The sequence below is a fragment of the Penicillium verrucosum genome, assembly GCF_028828655.1.
Source record: "Penicillium verrucosum strain IBT 35672 chromosome Unknown utg000003l_segment0_segment0, whole genome shotgun sequence".
NCBI classification, from domain to species: Eukaryota; Fungi; Ascomycota; class Eurotiomycetes; order Eurotiales; family Aspergillaceae; genus Penicillium; species Penicillium verrucosum.
In genome coordinates this window covers 758,332-780,415 of record NW_026643212.1, presented here as the reverse complement: position 1 = coordinate 780,415, position 22,084 = coordinate 758,332, and the positions used below count along the sequence as shown (strand labels likewise).

General features: G+C 47.9%; 10 protein-coding genes across 10 annotated transcripts; 3 read left to right on the top strand and 7 right to left on the bottom strand.

The window, feature by feature from the left end:
* Positions 1-56: 56 nt before the first annotated feature.
* N7516_008086 (tetratricopeptide repeat protein) lies at positions 57-1,484 on the top strand (the record flags this gene model as incomplete). The annotated part of the gene is made up of 7 exons (XM_057220806.1): positions 57-650; positions 725-764; positions 823-916; positions 970-1,072; positions 1,123-1,275; positions 1,338-1,402; positions 1,454-1,484. The coding sequence occupies 7 exons, from the start codon at positions 57-59 to the stop codon at positions 1,482-1,484; spliced, it is 1,080 nt and encodes a 359-aa protein (XP_057071078.1).
* Positions 1,485-1,602: 118 nt separating this feature from the next.
* N7516_008085 (uncharacterized protein) lies at positions 1,603-3,284 on the bottom strand (the record flags this gene model as incomplete). The annotated part of the gene is made up of 3 exons (XM_057220805.1): positions 1,603-2,248; positions 2,341-3,176; positions 3,240-3,284. 3 exons carry the CDS (start codon positions 3,282-3,284, stop codon positions 1,603-1,605), a joined length of 1,527 nt encoding a protein of 508 aa, XP_057071077.1.
* Positions 3,285-5,230: 1,946 nt separating this feature from the next.
* Positions 5,231-5,913, bottom strand: N7516_008084 (uncharacterized protein; the record flags this gene model as incomplete). The annotated part of the gene is made up of 3 exons (XM_057220804.1): positions 5,231-5,603; positions 5,666-5,759; positions 5,895-5,913. The coding sequence occupies 3 exons, from the start codon at positions 5,911-5,913 to the stop codon at positions 5,231-5,233; spliced, it is 486 nt and encodes a 161-aa protein (XP_057071076.1).
* A 288-nt stretch (positions 5,914-6,201) lies between these two features.
* On the top strand, positions 6,202-6,493 carry N7516_008083 (uncharacterized protein; the record flags this gene model as incomplete). Its single annotated transcript, XM_057220803.1, has 2 exons — positions 6,202-6,345; positions 6,383-6,493. The coding sequence occupies 2 exons, from the start codon at positions 6,202-6,204 to the stop codon at positions 6,491-6,493; spliced, it is 255 nt and encodes an 84-aa protein (XP_057071075.1).
* A 1,540-nt stretch (positions 6,494-8,033) lies between these two features.
* On the bottom strand, positions 8,034-8,407 carry N7516_008082 (uncharacterized protein; the record flags this gene model as incomplete). The annotated part of the gene is made up of 2 exons (XM_057220802.1): positions 8,034-8,123; positions 8,219-8,407. The coding sequence occupies 2 exons, from the start codon at positions 8,405-8,407 to the stop codon at positions 8,034-8,036; spliced, it is 279 nt and encodes a 92-aa protein (XP_057071074.1).
* A 1,228-nt stretch (positions 8,408-9,635) lies between these two features.
* On the top strand, positions 9,636-10,012 carry N7516_008081 (uncharacterized protein; the record flags this gene model as incomplete). The annotated part of the gene is made up of 2 exons (XM_057220801.1): positions 9,636-9,968; positions 10,001-10,012. 2 exons carry the CDS (start codon positions 9,636-9,638, stop codon positions 10,010-10,012), a joined length of 345 nt encoding a protein of 114 aa, XP_057071073.1.
* Positions 10,013-10,721: 709 nt separating this feature from the next.
* N7516_008080 (MFS transporter) lies at positions 10,722-12,327 on the bottom strand (the record flags this gene model as incomplete). The annotated part of the gene is made up of 5 exons (XM_057220800.1): positions 10,722-11,093; positions 11,155-11,517; positions 11,583-11,984; positions 12,037-12,051; positions 12,124-12,327. The coding sequence occupies 5 exons, from the start codon at positions 12,325-12,327 to the stop codon at positions 10,722-10,724; spliced, it is 1,356 nt and encodes a 451-aa protein (XP_057071072.1).
* Positions 12,328-14,027: 1,700 nt separating this feature from the next.
* On the bottom strand, positions 14,028-15,820 carry N7516_008079 (MFS transporter; the record flags this gene model as incomplete). Its single annotated transcript, XM_057220799.1, has 3 exons — positions 14,028-14,331; positions 14,398-14,839; positions 14,896-15,820. 3 exons carry the CDS (start codon positions 15,818-15,820, stop codon positions 14,028-14,030), a joined length of 1,671 nt encoding a protein of 556 aa, XP_057071071.1.
* Positions 15,821-17,034: 1,214 nt separating this feature from the next.
* Positions 17,035-18,932, bottom strand: N7516_008078 (uncharacterized protein; the record flags this gene model as incomplete). Its single annotated transcript, XM_057220798.1, has 8 exons — positions 17,035-17,253; positions 17,319-17,726; positions 17,780-18,043; positions 18,094-18,352; positions 18,406-18,530; positions 18,586-18,632; positions 18,688-18,734; positions 18,793-18,932. 8 exons carry the CDS (start codon positions 18,930-18,932, stop codon positions 17,035-17,037), a joined length of 1,509 nt encoding a protein of 502 aa, XP_057071070.1.
* An 890-nt stretch (positions 18,933-19,822) lies between these two features.
* Positions 19,823-22,010, bottom strand: N7516_008077 (Zn(II)2Cys6 transcription factor domain-containing protein; the record flags this gene model as incomplete). The annotated part of the gene is made up of 4 exons (XM_057220797.1): positions 19,823-19,939; positions 20,124-20,558; positions 20,622-21,868; positions 21,950-22,010. The coding sequence occupies 4 exons, from the start codon at positions 22,008-22,010 to the stop codon at positions 19,823-19,825; spliced, it is 1,860 nt and encodes a 619-aa protein (XP_057071069.1).
* Positions 22,011-22,084: the final 74 nt, after the last annotated feature.

The window sequence follows — 22,084 nt, the reverse complement described above, 5'->3', positions numbered from 1 at the left end:
ACATACAAAAAGGCCCAGATCCACTTCCGCCCCCATCCGCTAAGTAGATGAGCATCATGCCCTCACTACGCAACATCCTCCACAAACGCGACGACCTCAGCACCACCCAAACACCCCAAAATGCACCAGCAACACCCCCAGCACCCGAGTTCAAGCTCATCCGCACAGACACACACACCCAGGAGATAATAATCCCACCATCCAACCCAAACGACCCAACCCCATACCTATCATCACCAACTCAAGAAGAGCCCACGTCTCCCCGCCGGAGCTTCCAACTCTTCAACCGCTCCCCCAGACTCTCCTCTGCCTCCTCGCAATCTCCACCCCGTCGCGAGCGCCGTCTCTCAAACCTCCTACATCTCGACCACCGCAGTCGCAGTAACTCGCGTGACTCTTCCGCCAACATCCCCGCGGACCTGCCGCAGATCGATGACGATCATGGCGCGAGTAAGCAGGAGCGCGAGGCATTATGGGAGAAGAGGGCTACTGTGCTAGTACAGCAGAATCCGCAGTTTGCGCATTCTGGCTCATCGTTGCCGGGGCAGCAGGGTGAAGGAGAAGCGTCGCTAGGTTTGGGATTGGGGCTGGAGCAGGTTAGGTCAAGGAGCTCGAGTCAGAGTCGGGTCGGGTTGGATCCAAAGGAAGATGTAGGTGGTTACTGTTTATAAATTTGCGTTGATGGTTGCGCTTATGGTTGGAATGTGGGACTAACGGATTATAGATTAATATTCAAGAGGCGATTCGACTGCATGAAGCTGGTGGTGAGTTCTGCTTTTCTATGTTCGGCTGAGTATATATGTTGATTGACATGGATTATAGAACTCGAGCGATCAACTCGCATGTTCGGACAACTTGCCGATCCAAATGGCGCAAATAATCCCTTGAGTCAGGTTCTTTATGGCCTCGCGCTACGGTAATACCACGCCTAGCTATTTATGAGTTTTCTAGGTACTAATAAATGTCCAGACACGGATGGGGTTGTCCTGTAGATCTTGCACGCGCTGTGACTTATCTCTCTGCCGCAGCATCCAATTCCGCCGCGGTTGAAGCGGAGGCCCTCCGTGCTGGGGTCAAGAAAGGGGAGTCGCCAAAGGCGAACTCGTTTTGGCTATGTTTGAGTTGGCCAATTGCTTCCGCCATGGGTGGGGCATATCAAAGGATCCTCCTGCTGCTAGACAGTATTACGAGACTGCTGCGAATTTGGGTGACACTGATGCCATGAACGAAGCGGGTTGGTGTTATCTAGAGGGATTCGGGGGTAAGAAGGACAAGGTACGTTTGATCTCTGCTTAGCTGTGTATTTTGTGCCTATTCTGACTGGACGTGGGCTATAGTTTAAAGCGGCCAAGTATTACAGACTTGCCGAGGAGAATGGGTGTCCTACTCTTGGGAATTCATGGTATGTTCAACCGACTGATGATCTGGAATTTGAATCTAATGGATACTATAGGATCTGGAAAGACAAGTATAACCCGAAGTAATCCGCTTCAACAAAGGTTGCAGACATTAACTACCTCTTTACTACGACGGGGGTAGTAGTTATTACCTCTATTCTACGATTGATGTATCTTAACTTTTCCTACGTGTCACGTCAAACATTCATGATCGATGTTCAATTATCCCACAATGTCCTTTCTCCGTAGTCACCTCAACATCATCACCATCAGTAACACGCGCATCCTCCCCATCAAAAATAGAGGCAATATCTTCAAGAGACCTCCCCCTGGTCTCGGGATATGCCTTCCAAACAACAACCAAAACAACAAGCAGCACGACCAAAAACACAAAGTAGTATTTCCAAGAAATACTCTCAAACGCAATAGGGTTAATAAGCTGATTGAAAACCAGCGCTAGATAATTCGAGATCACGGCGATAGCAACACCCTTAGCACGCAGTGAGGTTGTCCAGATCTCAGCCGGGTACGCCAGGAGCAGTGGCGTGAAAGCGATATCATAACCCGCATAGTAGACGAACAAGAACGGGATCACAGCTGTTCCGACGGCACTGGTACCCGTCGTCGTGAAGCTACCCGACAACGCAGTGATGAAGATATAGCTGAACAGCATTATCACAGTCGATGTGATGAAGAGCATTCGGCGGCCAGCGCGGTCGACAAGACACGCGCCTACCACGCTCATTATCAGGTTCCAGAGCTGGAGGAAGCCGTTTATTAAGGTCTGATCTGTTGTCGAGGTTATACCGATTGTATCGAGGATAAGAGTTAGGTAGTATGACACTACACCACTAGAGCAGATATGCAGTCAGCAATGGATCTCTCCATCCATTTTGATTTCACTTCGTGAAAACAATAGTAAAAACCCAAATGCGATACTTACCCTCCATTCCACTGAGCAAAAACACCCAAAGAAACACTCAGGAAAAGCCGATACCGATTCCCAGGAGTCCTAACACAATCGATCCAGCGCGCCTGTGGTCGAGCCTTCCGCTCTGCCGCTAGACCCCTGCTAATCTCCTCAATCTCAAAAGCCACCAACTGTGAATCCGCATCCCCACCAGCATGGAACTTGACCAGCATACTCCGCGCCTCCTCGACCCGCCCGCAACTAAGCAGCCAGCGCGGGGATTCGGGCACAAACAAGGTCCCAGGTAAGGCAAGAATGGGTAACGCAATCTGCATAAGCACAGGCAAACGCCACGCCCAGCTACTCTGCACATTCCTCATCCCGAAGGAAATCCACGCTGACAGTGAAGACCCGGCATAGTACTGGCACATGTAGATGGCCGTGACGAGCGAGCGATGTGACGGGTATGCGATCTCCGTAACGAGGATCACAGCGCACTGGAACCAGGCGCTGGCGATTCCGATTAAAAGTCGGGAGTAGATGAATGTATTGGCGCTCTGGGCGGCGGCTTGGAGGCCCACGCCGAGGACGATGAAGATGTATCCGACTAGGATTGTGGGTTTGCGGCCGAAGCGGTTGGCGGACCATGCTTGGATGGGGAGGAAGAGGATGCTGCCTATGTTTTGGAGGGCGTTTATGAAGCCGAGTTTTATTCCTTCTGGGTTTTTCATGAATGTTTGCCATTGTGGTAGGGATTGGAGGCTGTTCATTAAAGAGATGTCGTAGCCGAAGGTGCTGGAGAAGAGGATTAGGCTTGCTATTAGGGTGTTTAGGTGGATTAGATGTGTTGTTTTCCACCATGGCTTGGACTAGGATTTGATTGTTAGTTGTGCTTCAGATTGGTTATTTGATGGGATGGGGAGGGTTTATACCGGAGTGAGTCCCGTGACAACTCTTGCTGTTGGCTTGTCATCCATGATGGGCCTTCTCCATCAAAGCGGGCATGTAGTGAAGTCGAGGAGCTGTAGCTGTACAATATATTTCGAGGTAACCGTCTGACTTTATGAAATTGTAGAGATCAATCTGCCCCCCCTCTTTTCCGGCATCCCGACACCCCCGGATATCCTTCCACCAGATCCCGGGGAGATGCGGAGAAGTGGACCTGGACTCAATAGCGCTGTCGGCTCAGCTCCGAGATAATTGCCTGACTTTTACAGAGTACATACTCCATACTCCGTAGTTAAAATGTAGATTTGTATTCTTCGGATGCCAGTGCAGGAAATTGGCCGGGTCGAAGGAGTATGTGTACTCCGTACAATATTGGATAACCCTAAGGTACAAATCCAATTCCCTTTGCTCAGGTGGAACCCCTTTTGTCATTTATTTCTAGGCAGCTCTTCTCTTGGCAATTTTAGTCCGCATATTAATGTATTAAACATATTTAATCTATTGGCTTTTATTTTAGCCCTTTAAGGGGAGTGAACAAGGCGCGAACAAGGGGGACGGGCGACTAACTCTGTCATTGGTTTATATTGCTAACTAGTTAGTAGTAATTTAAACTAATGTTGTATGTAGTAGTTATTAATTGAAACCTACCGATGCTTAAAGATGTCTGAATACCTAGATTATAAGGATGGGTATAGGGACTTCTAAAGTGAACTGAATCTGAACTGAATCTGAACTGAATCTGAACTGAATCTGAAACGAATTTGAAGAAAATTAGCAGATCTCTTAGCCGCTAGTTTAAGGGTAGGTGAATCTTTATAGGGTAGACTATTGCAGGTAATAACTAATGACAGAGTTATGTGCTAGTGGCATACTTAGTCGCAATATACTAGATAACCTCAATTTTAAGGTGATATCTTGACTGTTAATGTCCTATACTAGACATATATTCAACCTATTATACGTTAAAGCGACACAACTTCATGAGTAACACTAGTGTTCCTTAGGATCGCAATCTTGTTCGCGTCGAATTCCGCCCGTATCTTCTCTTCTTCCTGGATATCACCATTGCTCATACCAATCCTTATATATATTTGGTGAAGGTGCTATTTCAAATTCGCTATTTGACTGAAGTTTCATATTTCCAGCTTACATTAAAACACAATTGTAGGGGACAGAACTTGGCATGAAAGATGGGAGTACATACATAGTATGTACACATGTAGGACTATAGCCAGATTTGACACGCCAGATTTTGACGTGTATCTAAGGAGGCACCATCGAACGCCTTGTATTTATCTCAGGCCAAGGTTGTTTACACAGTGTAAGTCGAACTACAAGTCCATAGGTTACTGCAAAAGCAACGAAAACATAGGGCATATTGATCAAGTTTTATTGTAGTTCTAGATAATGAGACTTGCTTGGTTTCACCATAAAGGCAGTTACTCACCCTGAACACCGCGTAAAGGTGTAAGTCTTGTTCAGGTATCGCATACAGGACCCGTGCAGCTGGGTATGGAAAGGGACAACAGAGAGCTATCTCTGTGGGAAAAACAAAAAATTGGCTCAAAGAGCACGTAGAGGAGACGAGAACATAGCCCCTTGGTTCAGCTCCTGGCGGACAACGGGAGCACCCATACAAGCGAGAACGGGACAAAACGAGATACAACGAGCCAAAGCGGGCGCCGAACCAAACCAATAAAGGCCAACAGCAACGTGGCCACCGCCATGTTCATACGATCAGCAGCAGGGGGTTTTCGGCCGGCGCGAGGAAAAGGATGAGCGAATCCACCATCCTGGCCGGTTCCGGGATAGGTGGTAGAGACAGCATGATTATATCAAAATTTCCTCCTCTTGCTAGTGCCGGGCAGGGGTGGTTGGGATTCAACCCCTACCACGGCACCACATCCTCCCTCCCTCCACTTTACTCCTTGGCCGCCCACTCCTTAATGGCATCAATTGCCCTGCCAAGGATTGCCTACTGCCCCCTCGGGGGCAGCCAGTATCCGCGTGGGACGGGGACCCACTGCACCAAGCTGTCGGAATTGGCATTTAGGGCTTCCGCCGTACTGGCGGAAGCACTATATTCCTCCACAATAATGTGGAGTCTAGGGGCGCGGGCCTTCTCCTTGTTTTCCTCGCCCTCGTCGTCCTGGGCAGGGCGCTTGCCCTTGCTTTCGCCCTCGCCATTCTTGTTATCTTCCGACGGCGGGTTTTCGCCTTGGCCGGGCGGGGCAGAGGCCTCAGTGTTGTTGGCGGGGGCGGCTCGCTCCAGGTCATCCACCTCCTTGTGGAAGTGGTCTATTAAGGCCCTTTGCGGGTCGTGTAGGCTGGCCTCGTGAGCAAGGTACCTACACATATCTCTCATTAGCATGATGGACCAATACGAGATAATAAGGCAGGCTGTACATACCGTATGGCCCAGCAAACCACGCCTACTATCAGACCGAGGCCGAACAGGCCACCAATAGTAACGATCAGGGGGGTTACCCAGGCTGGAGTCTGGTCTTTGGCTTAGGTTGCCATGGTTTCAGTGTTGTTGGCGGGGGCGGCTCGCTCCAGGTCATCCACCTCCTTGTGGAAGTGGTCTATTAAGGCCCTTTGCGGGTCGTGTAGGCTGGCCTCGTGAGCAAGGTACCTACACATATCTCTCATTAGCATGATGGACCAATACGAGATAATAAGGCAGGCTGTACATACCGTATGGCCCAGCAAACCACGCCTACTATCAGACCGAGGCCGAACAGGCCACCAATAGTAACGATCAGGGGGGTTACCCAGGCTGGAGTCTGGTCTTTGGCTTAGGTTGCCATGGTTTCAGTGTTGTTGGCGGGGGCGGCTCGCTCCAGGTCATCCACCTCCTTGTGGAAGTGGTCTATTAAGGCCCTTTGCGGGTCGTGTAGGCTGGCCTCATGTGCGAGGTACCTACATATATCTCTCATTAGCATAATGGACCAATACGAGATAATAAGGCAGGCTGTACATACCGTACGCCCCAGAAAGTCAGGCCTAGCAGAGGCCGATAAGCATAAGCTTGTAATGATGACGATAGAGTTGCGTGCCGCTCCCTCACGTGTGGCACGTGATGGAAGGGTACGTTCGAAACAAGTGACGGTCGCGACAGGAGTAGGGACTCGACTGTCGAGACGTAGAGATCGATGGAAAGTCCATCAAAGACGAAGACTCGTCGAAGATGGCGCTGTCTCGCTGGAAAGTCGACAAGGAGAAGACGCGGGGGTAGCTCGCGTTGACGCCGAACCACCCCACTGCTTGGATGCAGGGTCTGGTGACTCGCATAGACCGGATATGAATATTCGAATGATTTAGTAGGTCGTTTTCACTGAAAAATTACTCTGGCCTCGGCCAAGGATATGCTACCAGATGCAAGCTGGAAGCAAAGGGGAAGATAAAGGTGATGTATTAAGTTAGCAAGTGCAGTCCAACTCCAGTCCTCACCGTGTCAGGTGACCGACGACGTCACAATCAGGCCAGCAACAGCAGTGACCACGGTCATCTCGTCTTTGGCTGGGTTTGTCATGGTTTCAGTGTAGTTTGTCGTTGGGCAACCCGTTGAAGTAGATCGCTACTGTGTGGGAGAAAGCAGGAGAAGAAATTGTTAGTTGATTAAACTAGAAATGTAGGGGGTTATATACCCTGCTAAAACCATCTAAACATTGCTCAGTTGTAGCAAACAAACTAACAAATAGCAGGTAACAAGCAAAAGGCTCAGTGTTCAGATTCAGTTCAGATCAGATCAGATCAGTTCAGTCCAGTCCAGTCCAGTCCAGTCCAGTTCAGTTCAGTTCAGTTTAGTTTAGTTTAGTTTAGTTTAATTTAGTTCAGATCAGATCAGTTCAGATCAGATCAGATTCAGTTCGAATGCAGTTCAGATTCAGTTCAGATTCAGTTCAGATTCAGTTCAGATTCAGTTCAGATTCAGTTCAGATTCAGTTCAGATTCAGTTCAGATTCAGTTCAGATTCAATTTAGATTCAATTCAGATTAAGATAGTAAGATAGTAAGAAATCAAGAGTCTTAATTGTATAACTATAGATTCAACATGGTACTTGTGAAGTGAGGGTGAATCTAAATTATTGCCTGGCAATATATATCACCCGTGGTTTGCTTGAAGATATGTACACGAACGCTCCCATGTTCAAAACGGGCACTCTCCTGCTGGTCCAGTACGTCGCATCCATTTTGTTGCGGTTGCAGAACGGCCAAGAGATCCGGATCCTACAACTTGGAGCTAGAACCAGTGACACAACCAAAAGGGCCTTGTTATTGCTCTTGTTCCATTGAGGAGTCTCACATACACGTTCACTGAAATGTCATCCTCGCTAGTGGCTACGGCCCGCCCAAATTTCAGTCAGCCATTCATGCGCTTCGCTGTCTTGGACACTAAGAAAGCCCCGGAATCTGAAATACTGCGAGCTTACGATATAGTGCTATCCACAAACTGCATCCACGCCACCCGCCACCTGGTCGATCCACTACGCACATTCGGAAGATGCTGCAACCGGACGTAGTTCTTTGCCCGGTGGAATTCACGCGGAGGCTCTTCTGGTTTGATCTTATCTTTGGTCTACTGGAAGGTGGTATTTATCCAATGATGGCAGGGACCATGCTCTGGCCGATGAGTTGTGCTAGTAGAACTCTCTACACGACGCCGGCTTTCCCAAGATGGATTGGAGCGACAGCCCATCCAGGGGATCAGACCATGAAGCATGTCATGTTATTGCGGTGTCGCTATTAAAAGCCTGGAAAAGGAGATGGTGGTCTTCAAACAGATTGATTGTCTGGACCCGGAGGCGGATCTACACTTTCAATTTCGGGTGGCAGATCCGATAGTCGCTCCCCTCGTAGGTGAGCCTGGAATATATGTTGGAGAAGGCCAGCTAACCTGGTCCACTTCTACTAGCACTTATGATTCACTGCCGTGGTGGTTGGCCACCAAAGCAACTTACAGGAAGTGTCAACGGCGGTAGTCCCAAAAGGCCTTTGATCTCCTTGGGTTCCACCACGCCAGCGACCTCGTTGACACTCATCTTGGATCGGATTGAGCTGTCTTTCCCAAGCATCTTCGCACCCAAGCGGGGTGCCGACTTTCGCGTGGTGAAGTCGGAACTGCACACCAGGCTGGTAGACAACAACATAATAATCTGAGGGACAGGTACTGAGAGATGATGAAAGGATCTCGAGGAGCGAAGCTCCTGTCTGGATGTAGGTGGAGTTCGTCAGGGCCCTAAGGGAGGAGCGGTTACCTAACCGCAGTAGGAGATGTTCAATCAAGCATACTCAGAAGTTGAGGCGAGGAAAAATGGCGAAGTAGCTGTTGTGGTGGTGTCAGCTGACCCTGTGTGATAGGGTATCACCTGATCCTATGAGATAGGACTGCAGTCTCCTCTCCTTCTTCTTCTTTTCCCGTTCTCTCTTAGCAGTTAGCAGTTACCAATACAATTGCTCTCTCTCTCTCTTCTCCTAGCTTCATATCAGTATCTCTGAAAGCATTCATAGCAACAGCCCCAAGGGCCAATAGCCCGAACCCGCTGAGATGCATTGCGTTTAGCGTGGGGATAGTCAGGTTGATGATGTTGCCAACGGGAGGTGTCCGACTTAGGCCTCGGAGGCGGCCACATCATCCTCTCTCGAACGATATCCGGCCGGGCAGAAACATATTCCAGCAAAAGGGGTTCTTGCCGATCACCGTGAACTAACGACTCTGTCGAGAGGGCACGCGCCCGGGGACCCCATGGAGACGTTTTAGATCATTGGACTGGATTCGAACAGGCCTGCCTACCGTCCAGTCACAACGCGCCGACAACGGAACCGATGGTCGCCATATCTTCAGCGTCGACTGGTCCACTGGCAGCCACTTAGCTGTGTCACTGGGGTGAGATAGTATACCACGACATATCATGCCGTATTTGCCTTCTACTGCCCTCTTGACCACGAAGACGGCGCCTAGCTAGTCCCGGACTGGGAAGGCGGTTGTCGAAGGCAGAATGGTGGGGTGTTCATAAAGAACACCCACCCGAGTTCAGATTCAAAAAGCAAACATCAGTCCAATGAACATCCTTTTGGCCTTCGGCCCTAGTCTTTTATCTTCTGTTCGTAAAATTGGACTGTCAATGAGTTTATGTGACTTTGAAGTAACCCGTCCGTTGGAAGCAACCTTGGAACATCAACCTCCAGGGCTTCCCGAGGTCCAAGGAACCTTCAGAGAACCTTCGAATACGCGATCTTAGGCAGCGGGGTGATGACACTATGACTCAGGGTTACACCTACATTTCTCTATCATTTCTTCAATCTTCTCCGAGTTCTAGTTTTTCCCGAGGTACTTTCCAAGAAGGCTCTTTTCGCTTGCTAAGCTCTGCACTCGCGATGATTATGCAGATCTCTTACTTAGATGATGAGGATGATGAGAATTATGAAGTTCTCATATACGAATCAAAATGTATCTCCCGGAAATTAGTCACCGATGTGCTTCTTGCCGAGCACGCTCTGCGCGAACTGACGCAGCGTGAGGAAACGTTACACCATAGAGCTTTGGCCTTACAAAAGACCATAGCTATCGAGTCTGATCGGCTCCAGCCTGACAAGACCACGCCTGTCGAGTCTACCAGGGCCGAGCTTGAAAAGGCAAATCAACAGCTTAAAGAGACCCAGCTACAATATGCAAGAAAGGAGGACGCCCTTTACCGAGCGACGTCTATGGTTAGAACGTCTTTCAAAGAATTTTACGATAGGTTAAGGCGTGATCCTAAATGGTTTATGAGAGAAGGACTAGTTCAGGATTGTTCGGATCGAGGCGGATGTTGCAGCAGGAAATGCGGATGCTGCGCACAGAGGTGTGAAGAAAAGAAGAGGAAGAAAGGCAGAGGCCATTGCACTATAGAGTGCCGGTGCTGTATCGACTTTCGTGGCTTCGAGTTTCCAGAAGAAGATAAAGAGGAGATGAGGAGAGATTTCGAAGCTAGGCTTAAAATCCAGGATTCGGTTTACTTTATCAAGTTAGCAAATTGGTCTTTTCGCCCATTACAGCGGCACCAAACGCCTCCAAAACCAAAGTCCCGGTGGCATCGAATTTTCAGCCCCTGATGAGAAGGGCCGATGAGAAAGACTCGTGAAAATGACCGTACTTTGCTTAAATATCGCTACTTTGCTTGAGAATGATTTGCTTCGCCAAAAGATCTAGACGAGTGGATTCTTTATGACTACATAATATATAAAGCTATATATAAATCTTCTTTCTCTTCTTCTTAAAGAATAGATGAAGTATGAAGGAGAAGAAGTAGATGTTGATAGAGAAAGGTTGTAAACACTATGTCTGGTCCCGATAATTGCTTGACTGCCTTGGTCAGTCACATACAGTAGTATATTTACTATAAGGGTTCACATCACACCTGGCTCAACCGTCCTCGACCTCCTGGGCTTGCAGTTCCTGGAATATGACACGCCATATCACACCTAGCAAACCTCATGGTTATTGCTAACCGATACACTGCTATCTCTCGGGACTTTTGGAAGGCAGTTCCAAAGAAGCAACATTGCCCCCGAAAGTGCTATGATAAAGGGCATCAAAACCTCAACACCCTTAGCCTGCGCAAGTACGCCGACAATAAATGGAAGCACAGCCGCACCACCACCACCGAAGGCTGCTGCAAACCCAATAGCGCTGACATGCAAGTGCTTTGGCAACAGTTTTGTGGTAACTATCACAACCGCTGGGAACAACGGACCCAGAAAGAACCCTTGCAGGGATACCGCGACTGCGCCAGCATAGAAATTCGGAACCAGGTACAAGATGAGGCAAAATGCTATCTCGAGCAAGATATAGATCTACTAAAAGGTGAGCTTGTGGTATAAGTGGAATGAAAAAGATATACTGGGGAGAACCTACCGAGATGGCAATCTTTTCACCGATCAAAGGAGTCACGAATCCAAGGATAACCCGTCCAAGGGTTATCCCGAGCCAGAATCCAGTAGATGTCATGCTGCTAGCAAACGGTGCGGCATGCCGCACTTCCTTCATGAATGTCACGACCCATCCTCCTAGCGCCACTTCGACGCCAACGTATCCAAGCAAGAAGATTGAGCAGACCCAAGTAATTCGCGCAAAGGGCATTGTGAATAGGACCCTACGCAAGCCTGCTTTCTCGGATGTATCACCAGGCTGTTGTTTCTTAGCGAGTCGGAATGACGCCCCTATAGAATCCCAGAAACACGCAACGCAGACGAGAATCTCGATTGCAGCGCCTCCAATCTAGGAAAATCAGTTACCATGAGCCAGAACGGTTCCGGAAAAATAGTGGACAAAGTATAATGTACCATAATGTAATAGAAGTAATACCATGGCAACCCAGCATCCGCGATAAGTAGCGATGCAATGAGAGGGCTGATAACAGCACCTACCCCATAAGATCCATGAAGCAGGCCGAGTAATTGATTCGCATTATGGAGATTTCCAATCCAGGCATTCCATGCCGAGTCCGCGAGGCCATTTCCCAGACCTGCGAATATGAATGATACAACGAGGACTGGGTAGGGTGGATGCACACAGTTCAAGATGTAGGCTATCAGGTGGCACAACGATGAGACGAAGGCTACACCTCGTCGGCCTATGGCACAATGTGCTCGCTCGTTCACGATTGCAGCGGTGGCATAACCGAGTAATGGAGAGAGAAAGACGAGGGAGACAATTGTGTAGGAGAGGTTGTAGTAAGTTTCGAGCTGGGATTGTGTTAGAAGGGGAGGGGAATTTGAGGCTTAGGGGCTGATATACGTATGGGAGGAGTGGCTGGATCGTTGTATTGGATTAGTATAAGTTTCAGACTGCCATGGATATGTATATATCTAGGTGGGATCTTACACCATATGCGGAGTCATTTGCGCCCATTATTAGGAAGCTCCAGAACGTTGCCAGTGTCTTTGCTATGTTGGATCGCGGGTGATTCCATTTTTCACAATCAATCTGGCAAGACGATTCAGATGACGAGGATGGCTGATTTTCATGCTGGCGGGGTTGACCTTCATAGATTGTAGTGTGCGGACTATCTTTCACTCCAATAGACATGGTTGTGCTATTTAATAGACTGAACAGCTCAAGAACCAGAAAAACAAATAGATAACACAAGATAGAAAAAGTAGACCAAACAACTTTTATAGCATTTACTGGGCTACAAAAGCTTTGTTCATGAATATCATCCGGTTTGCCATCGAGCGAAAGTTGAGAAAATTTCCTAATTAGTCAAGGGCGGCTCGTTTCCGGAATAGGCAGGTCCGCCAGCAACCCCAACATCGCGCCTCGGGGAATTTCATTGTGACATATAGTATGTACCCCACATATATCCCACCCGAACTGCCACTTCACTCTTCTCATTAAACAACTAAGAATAGCCGGTCGGTCATGCGGCTTTGGTCCTTCCTGAAGACTTTTCAGAACCCGCCAGACTGTAGTCGAAGAGATATCATGTCCTTCGAGGCTCATTCCTCCAGCAATATCAGTGCAGTCTTTCCAGCGTCCTGATCAGTGTGTACTTTCGAATGAGTTTGCACATACGATCTCTGCTTTAATTGATAGAGAAAGGTAGATTGGAAGATGTAAACAAGAGTCAAATTAAATTTTTATAAGAGGTACTTATTTTTGCTAGGGGTTTATATAGTAAATAGAGGTACTATAAGTGTTACTTTTGAGAAAGCGATGACAATCTCCTCTAGGTAATATAACTACATACTTACTAGTTATATCTCTTTATAGTTACTGCTACTTAGTAATCCTCCTAGGTACGAATTCGTGGTCCACCGGTCAGACTGGATCTTTCCAGGGTGATTCCGTATGAAATTTTGTATGAAATCTAGCATCATAAATGACGATGTATGAGTAAATGTGGAAGAATATTTGTTAGGTGCTCTTTGTGAATATCTAACCACTCCGATTTTGTATCCAGCACTCACTCTCCTACAGTAACACGCTAAGAAATTGGGGAACTCATATCACTAGCACGGGAAAAAAAAAGAACCCCCTTTCCTACAACACCTAACCTCCACCGACTCTGCCCTTTCTACATACTTTCAACTCACCTTTGCTCTCGCAATTGTCCGGATCTCATCATGGAAGCGAAAGTCCCTTTCAGTCCCTCTCCCAGATTAGCTCAACAAAAGCCTAAATCAGACCACCCTCTGGGGCGCGTATTGGAACCCCTTGGGTTCTACAGACATCCAATCTTGTATGACCCCCTCCCTTTTCTAACCCTTACGTGCTAGCTGCTAACCCGCGCCGTGGAGGTTCACGCTCTGTCTTTTCGCATCTTTCTATCTATTTACCTTAGTTTGTCGTCAATACTGTGATGCAGATTCATGTCGGTATTACCGCCAGAGCATGATGTCAGCTTTAGGGTTCTTTTTCTTCATTTATGGGATATGGGGTCAGGGCGTCAAAAAGCTTGCAGCGGAAAGCAGGCAACGAGAGGAGTACGCGTTGCGAAATGAGAAAACACCGGTGTCTGTATGAACTAGCTGGAACGCAAATCCAAAACTGCATTCCTCTCATTATAGCGAAAGTAATTACATAAGTGATGTTATTCAAGCCTCCGGGAAGTCTTTCTAATAAATTCACCATCAGCACAAGAATTTTCGTACTAGATAGTACCGTCGAAGACAGTAGTTTTCGAATCGTAGAACAAATAAGCCATTTATATAAAATCGAGCCCGATTGATACAAGACCGTGCATATTCACCATACAAAATGGGACAACATAAAACGGCAACTTTGATTCACGCCAGCTTAGCTGCACCGGTATTCTCTTCATCGGGAGGAGCAGTCGAGTCCAGGCCAGAATCTGTCCGACTCTCGGGTTTCTGCTGGGCCGTTCTCTGCTCGGCCTGCGCACGCATCCTGTCGGTCATTTCATCCAATTGCCGGGCAGACTCAGAAGCGTATTGACAGTGGCGGCGAATTGCTGGCCCGTATCTGTAGAAAATCCATGGGAACGGCAGACAGGCCACAGCGAGGAAAGCCGAGATTGAGGAGGCCCAATGAATGCCAAGGTTTTGGTACATCGGTGTTGTAAAAAGCGGGCTATATAGATATCATATTAGTTCACTACTAAGGATTCGACTAGGAAACGAAAGGGCGAAGACATACAATGCAGCGCCGAAAAGGGCCCGGATTACCGCATTACCCGCTAACGCCGACGCGGCGTATATAGTATACCCATCGACTAGGTAGTTCACCACACTCAAGAAGATGGATACGTGAGAGAAACCAAAAAGTACCGTTCCAATCTCGCAGACGATCCAGTGGATGTGTGGAAAGTTGGTCCATGCGAACCAGAATAGTCCGACAGGAAGGGTGACTGCTCCGACCATCGCCGGAATAAGCCGAGCTTCGGGAGGTGGGCGGCCGTAGGCTGTGCGATCGGCGACTCTCTTATACCGGCCGTCGTCGAGGATTGAATATGCGCATCCCAGAATTTGCCCGATCATCATTCCAAGGAAAGACAGGCCGGAGGTGCTCTGGGGCCATTTGAGATTTTCTTCGAAGACAATTGGGAAGGCAGCAAATTCCATGTACATCGTTCCGTAGACTGTTGATAATGGTGTTAGCGTTTGATACCAACAGATGATCAATTAGAGAACTTACTGACAGCCATGTAGATAGATAAAAGCAGCACAATCGGCTCCATAAAAAGCAAGATCCAGGGTCTGACCATAGTTTTAGTAAAGATCTGACCGGCAGTCCGATTTGCATTCCCAACGTCTAGGCGACTCTTATACACTGCTCCAGTCAAATTACTGAGCTTGGCAGCGCGCTTCTGCAACAAGACTGGGGTGTAAGTCTCAGGGATAAAGGCAATTCCAACCAGGAACACCGCCCCATTGAAGATAGTTGTAAGACCTTGAACCCACTCCCAGCCTTTGGACACTGCCAAGAAGTCACAAGTAATTGGTCCGAGACTAGGACCCAAGAAGGGGGCTCCAATAAAAGCTATCGTAGCGAGCCCTCTATCGCGGGCCGTATACATGTCTGAAACCACGCCTCCAGCATTTGAGATTGCCGAGGAACCAAATGCCCCCGCGAGGAATCGTAGTACTAGCAATGTTGCAATATTCGGGCTTGCAATTGTTGCCCCGGCAAATAGTGTAGTCAACCCATACGTGATGGAGTAGATAATCTGACGACCGCAGAGCTCGGAAAGCGGAGCCCAGATAGCTGGCCCGATCGCGAAGGCGAGAACAAAAAGTGAGGTGTCAGCAACGACTAGCTCAGTACTGGTACCGAATCGTTCTTGGATCTGGGGATTGGCTGCTGAAAGAGCCGACGAAGCGAAAGTAATGGACAGAAATGAAGCGGCTTGTAGAAGTGTGATTGACCATTTCAACCAATCTTGCATTTGATGGGGATCGCGAGCATCTTCGTGAAGCCAGTCGACCAAGTAAGGATCTTCGGCCGTGCCATTGCCCTCCCATTCGTGGTTGAGGACGTCGTTAGTGATAAGATCTTGGGACAGTACTAGCTGGTATAAAGGTACCCGAAAGCGGTTGCTGGTTTTTTCCGTTACAGGCATGGTGCAAAGGTCTTTTTTCTTGATACAGGACACTCGAGAAATAGAGTAAATGAGGATATTATGAGGAAATAGATGAAAAGAAGAGATCGTTGCTCACGGTGTAACCACGACCTTTTTTGGCAAGTGCAATAACTTGAAGCAAAAGGAAAAAGCACTACAACCCCGAAGTTGGGGTCAAATAAGTCCGGGGGACTGCTAGATTTAAGCATCCATCGGCAATGGCGTTGAAAAGAGAAAGGGAAATTGATACCGGGCATTAGTAATGATTAACGAATTTTCAGGATGATTTGAAATCAAGTTGTGAATGACCTCGGGGACATTTGAACTGGAATTCTTCCGAACTCCCCTTAAAAAGCATGTTCGTGGGTTCTTCTGAAGTTGTAATTTTGTATAAAAGACGATGCCATTATTTCCAGGCTCTGCCAAGCTTTGTGGCCACGGAGCATATGCAGCCCAAGAACCAATCATAGGCCATATTTGGACCCACCGAGTCTCGTTCCCGCTAGTACCCGCTTCCCGAGCCGCTATGCTGGTCGGGGCAATGCCGCTCCGTCAGATGGCTCCCAGAAAAATGTTTAACGTTCAAACAGAAACTGGGGCTGCCTGTTTCTCGTCGGAGTGGACCCTCGCAAAACTCTCATACACTCGTGGAATCGTGCGTCTAGCCATAGTTGCTAGCTAAAAATTTCCGCCTTCTTGCAGTGAGACAGATGGATGTTTTTCGGCTCAATAATGACGGCTTAACACTTGAAACGTCTTCATGGAAGCCGTTCGCTAGATGGCCGGCTATTGTCTTGTATGCAGCCAGCCTGTCTAGGTTTTGAGGCTGACTGGGATAGATGTTGTTAGATCTGGCTTTGGGAGAACTGGGTCGTGGGACCATCAGGATCCGGGGAAGAGTCTCTCTGAATAAACTAAGACTGTGACTGCCTTTCAGGAAATTGGTCAGCCGGGAATGTTCTTTCTGGCAAAACATTGAATTGTGATGAAGAGATTGATAAGAATTCAGAGTTGAATGATGGTTTGTCTATACAGAGAGTACGGGCGACTATAGGGATCACTGTCACATAACTCTCTATGTGATATTATACTGATCCCATTGTTTCCATTGCGAATTGGAGCTCAGCCCAAGCCATCCGGGCGCTTCACTGGACTCCTAGGATGCCACACTATTCGGCAATGTTAAAGTGACCGGAACGCGAGCCGACCGAGTGCTACAGAATGTATCTGAAGGACCTGTTCTCCTCATCCGTCAAGTCCACCTGGAGTGCAACTTCATCCGTACTAAGGTTGACTCGACGAACTTCCTCGGGGTCAATTTTGACACCCTGCTCCTTATCCCGGCGAGCGTTTTCCCACATAAGATAAAACCGAAACACGATGACTAGACCGATAGTAACCGCGTAGCAAACCAGGATTGTAGTATAGGCGGTCTGGGCACAAAACACATTAGCAGTCGGCTCGTCTTACTTCCATTCTAGAAGAGGGCTATACATACGTGATAGTTAGGTGCTTCCTCTGCAATGAAGAATTGCGGTCCGGCGAGATTCCCCGCGCAATAGCCCAGGAATATCATGGCCATGACTGTCGATTTCTTTGTGAAGCCAGCGATGTTACTCGCTGCCAGTGATAACATCAACGGGAATGCCGGGGAAACTGCCATGACAAGCCAGAAACCGGCGAGCCGCGGTAGCTTGTCAGAGGACGGCAGGAGCTTCACCATGAGAATTCCAGCCATTGCCATAAGGAAAATAAAGACAAGATTGAGCAGGCGGGACTTCCGAATTGTGGAGCTTAGTACGGCCGACAGAAGAACCGTGACCAACTGGAAGGCAGATGCCGGTAGTCCCATCAGGATTGTCTGAAACTTGTCGTAGCCGAAGCCATTAATAATTAGGGTATTGAACTGAGTATATTGTTAGGCTTGTAGATTTCTACTTGATAGGATGTGATGCTTACGCTTGTGGTGCCTCCATTGGGCACACAAATGACAAACGAGAACAGGAAGAACCACCAGGACTTGATATCCTTAAGGCTCTCCATGAACTGCCTCCTGTCCCAGGACTTGGTTTGTGTAGTTCTTTGGAACTTGTAAGGACGTAGTGCAGCAAACTTCCGTTCAGAAGCCGAAAGAAAGCTGGCGGTTTCCGGGGAGTCGGGTAAGTAGAAAAATGTCACAATAGACCACGCGACTGTAATGAGGCCGAAAAGAAGGAACAGAAGCTTGGGGTATTCAGCAATTGACCTCCATCAAAACGTTGAGGGCATCTAACCTTCCATTGAGGCAAACTTCCCTCATAACTCAAAAGGGCATAGGCAATTAAAGACCCGATAATGCTGGCAATCGCATTCCCTGCAAACCAGATGGAATGTCGCGACACATGTTCTCGAGGGGTATACCACATCCCCGTAATCAGAGAGAATCCGGGACTAATAGCGCTCTCGAATACACCCAGAAGCGCTCGGAGTGCCATGAGGCTCGCATAGTTATTGGTCACAGCATGGAGGCTCAAAATAACACCCCAGAGGAAACTGCACTTGTGAGCTTAATAGAACTCTCCAATATGATGATCTTCTTGGCTCACATCAACACGCTGAGATATTTTCCCAGTGGAAATCGCACAAAGCCGAGTGAGACCGGGTAGGATGCGACAAGGTAGCCGATATAGAAAATGCTGGAAGTCCAACTATATTGTTGGCCAACAAGGTTCTGCTCGCACAGTCAATGGGAGATACCAAGTTCGGGTTATTGTGAGGGTGCATACAAGGTCTTCACGAAGTCCGAGTATCGCACTGTATGCAAGACTGGTCTCTATTTCGGTCGGTCAACGTTCAATCCACAGTCTTGGCTGGAAATTTTGACATACTATCAAGATACTGAAGGCCGTAAGAGGTGATTAAGATAGGCATTAGACTGCCAACCGAGTAAGAATTGAATTCCAAATTGTCAAGAGAGGGGGTGTGGTATTTACTGCCAATCGATTTTCCTGATCAATTTCTTCTCGCCTTCTGGATCAAGAGTCTCGGTCGTGCCAGATTCTACCAACATACTTGCCCTTTTTGTATCGGTTCTGGTGTTCGCAATCTCGTGGGACAGGTCCTTTGCCTCCATTATAGAATGTTGAGATATGACTTAAAGCCACTGTGAGGAAACAATAAAAGAAATATGTGCGAAAATAATTATTGCGTGTCGTGAAGAAAGGGATGGTGTGCCATTTTCTTCTATATATAATCAGAGAACCCGGGGAAGGTAAGGGGAACAGATAACGGGGAAATACAGATAGTCAACACAGTTCGGTTGTCAAATCTGGACTCCTCGCGCTCCGGGCTTGGATCTCTCCTTCTCTCCTTGATAGCCAGCTGGATTGCGATTGGTCAATTTAATCGATGGAATGCCAAGTCGGTGAGGACCCCGATCATGACTACGCCGTAAGGGTAAGTGACAATGCTGATGATATAGCTCTGGCTCTAAGCATCGCTCCTCTGTGCCATACTTCTGAGTGATTTGGATACATGGATTGCAATTGCAAATTGGTGGAACTAGGTGTGTTTATCATACGCTGGGGGTAGATACCGTGCGTACACATCTTGTGTATACCGAATATCCCGAAGTATGATTTGGCCATAGAGAAGCCGATAGAGCCAATGAACTTTCTTTGGCTGGTGTATCTTCTGATCTTCAACCTCACACTGGGTCTTGAAGAATTGATGGTTTACCGCGCGTTCAAAACTGTAGAGTACCACTAGTAAATCATTATTTGAGACCTGAAGATATTGCTTGGTTAGCCAGTGCGCGCTCCCTGTGCGGAAAGTTGCGATCTCGTTTAGATGAAGGTCCGGCGATATGTACTATAGAAACCGCTCTGGGCAATCATCGATCCACTCCTTTTGTATATAATATGGCAAGGGAGCGAAGAGGGGATCTGCCTATCTCTCTTCTGAATTTCTCTATTGCTGATCCTTTTCCGCGATAGTGCGAGCAAAAACAACTCGTTTCCAACGTTAGAGCATCTTTCTCCATCCTTGCCCAGCTTTCTCGCGGTCCTCTTTAGCTTCGGCGGGAGTACGGCGGCGTTGGGGGGGATCTGGTGGCATTGCGGCGTGCTTGGGCGACTTGATCTGCGATATATTGTTAGACCTGTACTTTTTTTTACTTAGAAATGCTTAGAAAATATATTATCATGTAAACTCATGTAAACTTGTCGAGAAGAAACACCTGAAAATCGACATTTTTGCTAGAGAGTACGACATACGGACAGACTTTTGGCTCCAAATGTAGTTGTTAGGTTACATGTAAACCAACGTTGCCCGAAATCTCGTCATGAGAAACTAGATCAATGATCTGCCTCAAGTTTTTGATTGAGATACTGCGTGATTGTTGCTCCTCTTTGACCGTATTTAGTATATTTTTTAGGATAGGGTCGGAGAGAGTCGCCAAAATCCACTCTAAATGGACAGGATCATGAGTTTCCATCCCAGCTATTAGTAGTGACCATTGGAACCGTTCCAGGAGCTGCACTGGCCCTGTCGCAATAGTGTAGTATGCAGTAGCGATAAGCTCGCTCAAGTTTTGCTGAATTTCATTGGGCACTGGAAGCTGGCCAAAATATGAGTCACGGCTGCGGTGAAAATATATTTGGATGGCGTGAAAAAATGTGACAGCCACCAAAGCCATGAGTGGAGGGGTCCTTCCCTGTCTTTTACATTTTGCGACAAAACACGAAAGGGACTTGTATTCCTGTAAAAAAAAAATTAGAGCTCACTGACAAACATGTATCCGTAAGAACAGATCAAGCCTTACGTCTTGCGCCCTAGCGAGGTTGCTTTTGATCGTTCTCGATGATCGATGTGCCTGGGACTCAACGGCCTGACTATAACAGTTGATATCATGATGTATGGATATTAACTCAAAATAGGTATTCAGAATATTCAACGGCCATTGCGTGCTAGTCATGCTGTCCGAGGCAGTGGTGTAGTCATCCGAAGATGTCAAGATAGACCTCGACAACTTCCAGACCCTATGCCGCTTCTCATGGCTCCCATTCACGTAGCTAGCGAAAGCGCCTCCGCAGCCGAAAAAATTGCAGAATCCATCCCGGTCGTAGAGATAAGTGAGGATTCGTGAGAGGAGCACGGTATCAGCCGACAAGGGCCCAGAACTTGCACATGACTCGTACAAACTATGCCCCTTGACGTAAGTGAGTACAGAAACACTCAGCTGGTGCAGATTCTGAAGATTGAGGGGAGAAATCCTCATCCAGAACATGTACATGTATAAGAACGACAGCATTGTGCCAACATGGTCCGAATGAGTCGAATGAGCCAAAGGGTTAAGCGCCGTGGTGAGTATTTGAGAGCCGTATTGAAAATGTTTCCATGACTCTTGTGGAGGATAGTTGCTAAGACCCAGATAGATGGACAGTTCGTTATGGGAAATGGCAAGAAGAAAATGAAGAGCCATGGTATTCTGTAGTGCAAGGTCAAGGAACAAAAGGTGTGCTGATAACGCTGCCTCTCGGGTCGATTTGCGAGGCGCGAACACGGCACGATAAAATGATACCGCTTGTGAATCATTCCTTCCAAAAGAGGGAGCATAACTGGCCCCTATGTCGCTGGCAAATAAGACGGTCGCCGCTATGGCTTGGAAGTTGAGGAGTGACTGCGGGGAAAGCAACATAGAGGTTTGCGCATTCTTCTGTTCGACCATGTCCGTTCCCTGAGCTGGGTCATTCAATTGATTGGTCGTCTCAGTGGTATCAAACCAAGGATTGAAGGCCCCGCTCCCAAAATAGTGATCATGGCCGGGGGCCGGTAATTCAACCATGCTGTCACTGATGTCCTCAATCTGGCAAAGGTTGTCTGGGTTGTCTGGTTCATCTTGACTCCGCCATATTGGAAGGATGGGCCGAGGAGTCCAAGCATTTCGGCTTTTGATAGGGCCGAGGCCCCGTCTTCTGGTAGACATGGAAGGCTGACGAGCAGGCCATTCACACCGCAGGTGAAGGCGAATACAGCGGCGGCATAGCGGATGTTGCTCATCACATTTAACTTTTTTACTAATGCATGTTCGACAGCCTAGGCCACATGGTATCAGCTTGGTTGATTGTGGCTATCAGTACTAGTACTTACCACTCTTAGATCGGGGTCCACGCTCCGTTCGATGCCGACGAGTATTTGCACTGGTTTTCATATTTCTGATTAGGAGATCGATAGATGGATAGGCCCTTGGGGGGGTGAAGAAGAGGGGTACATTGAAAGGTTGAA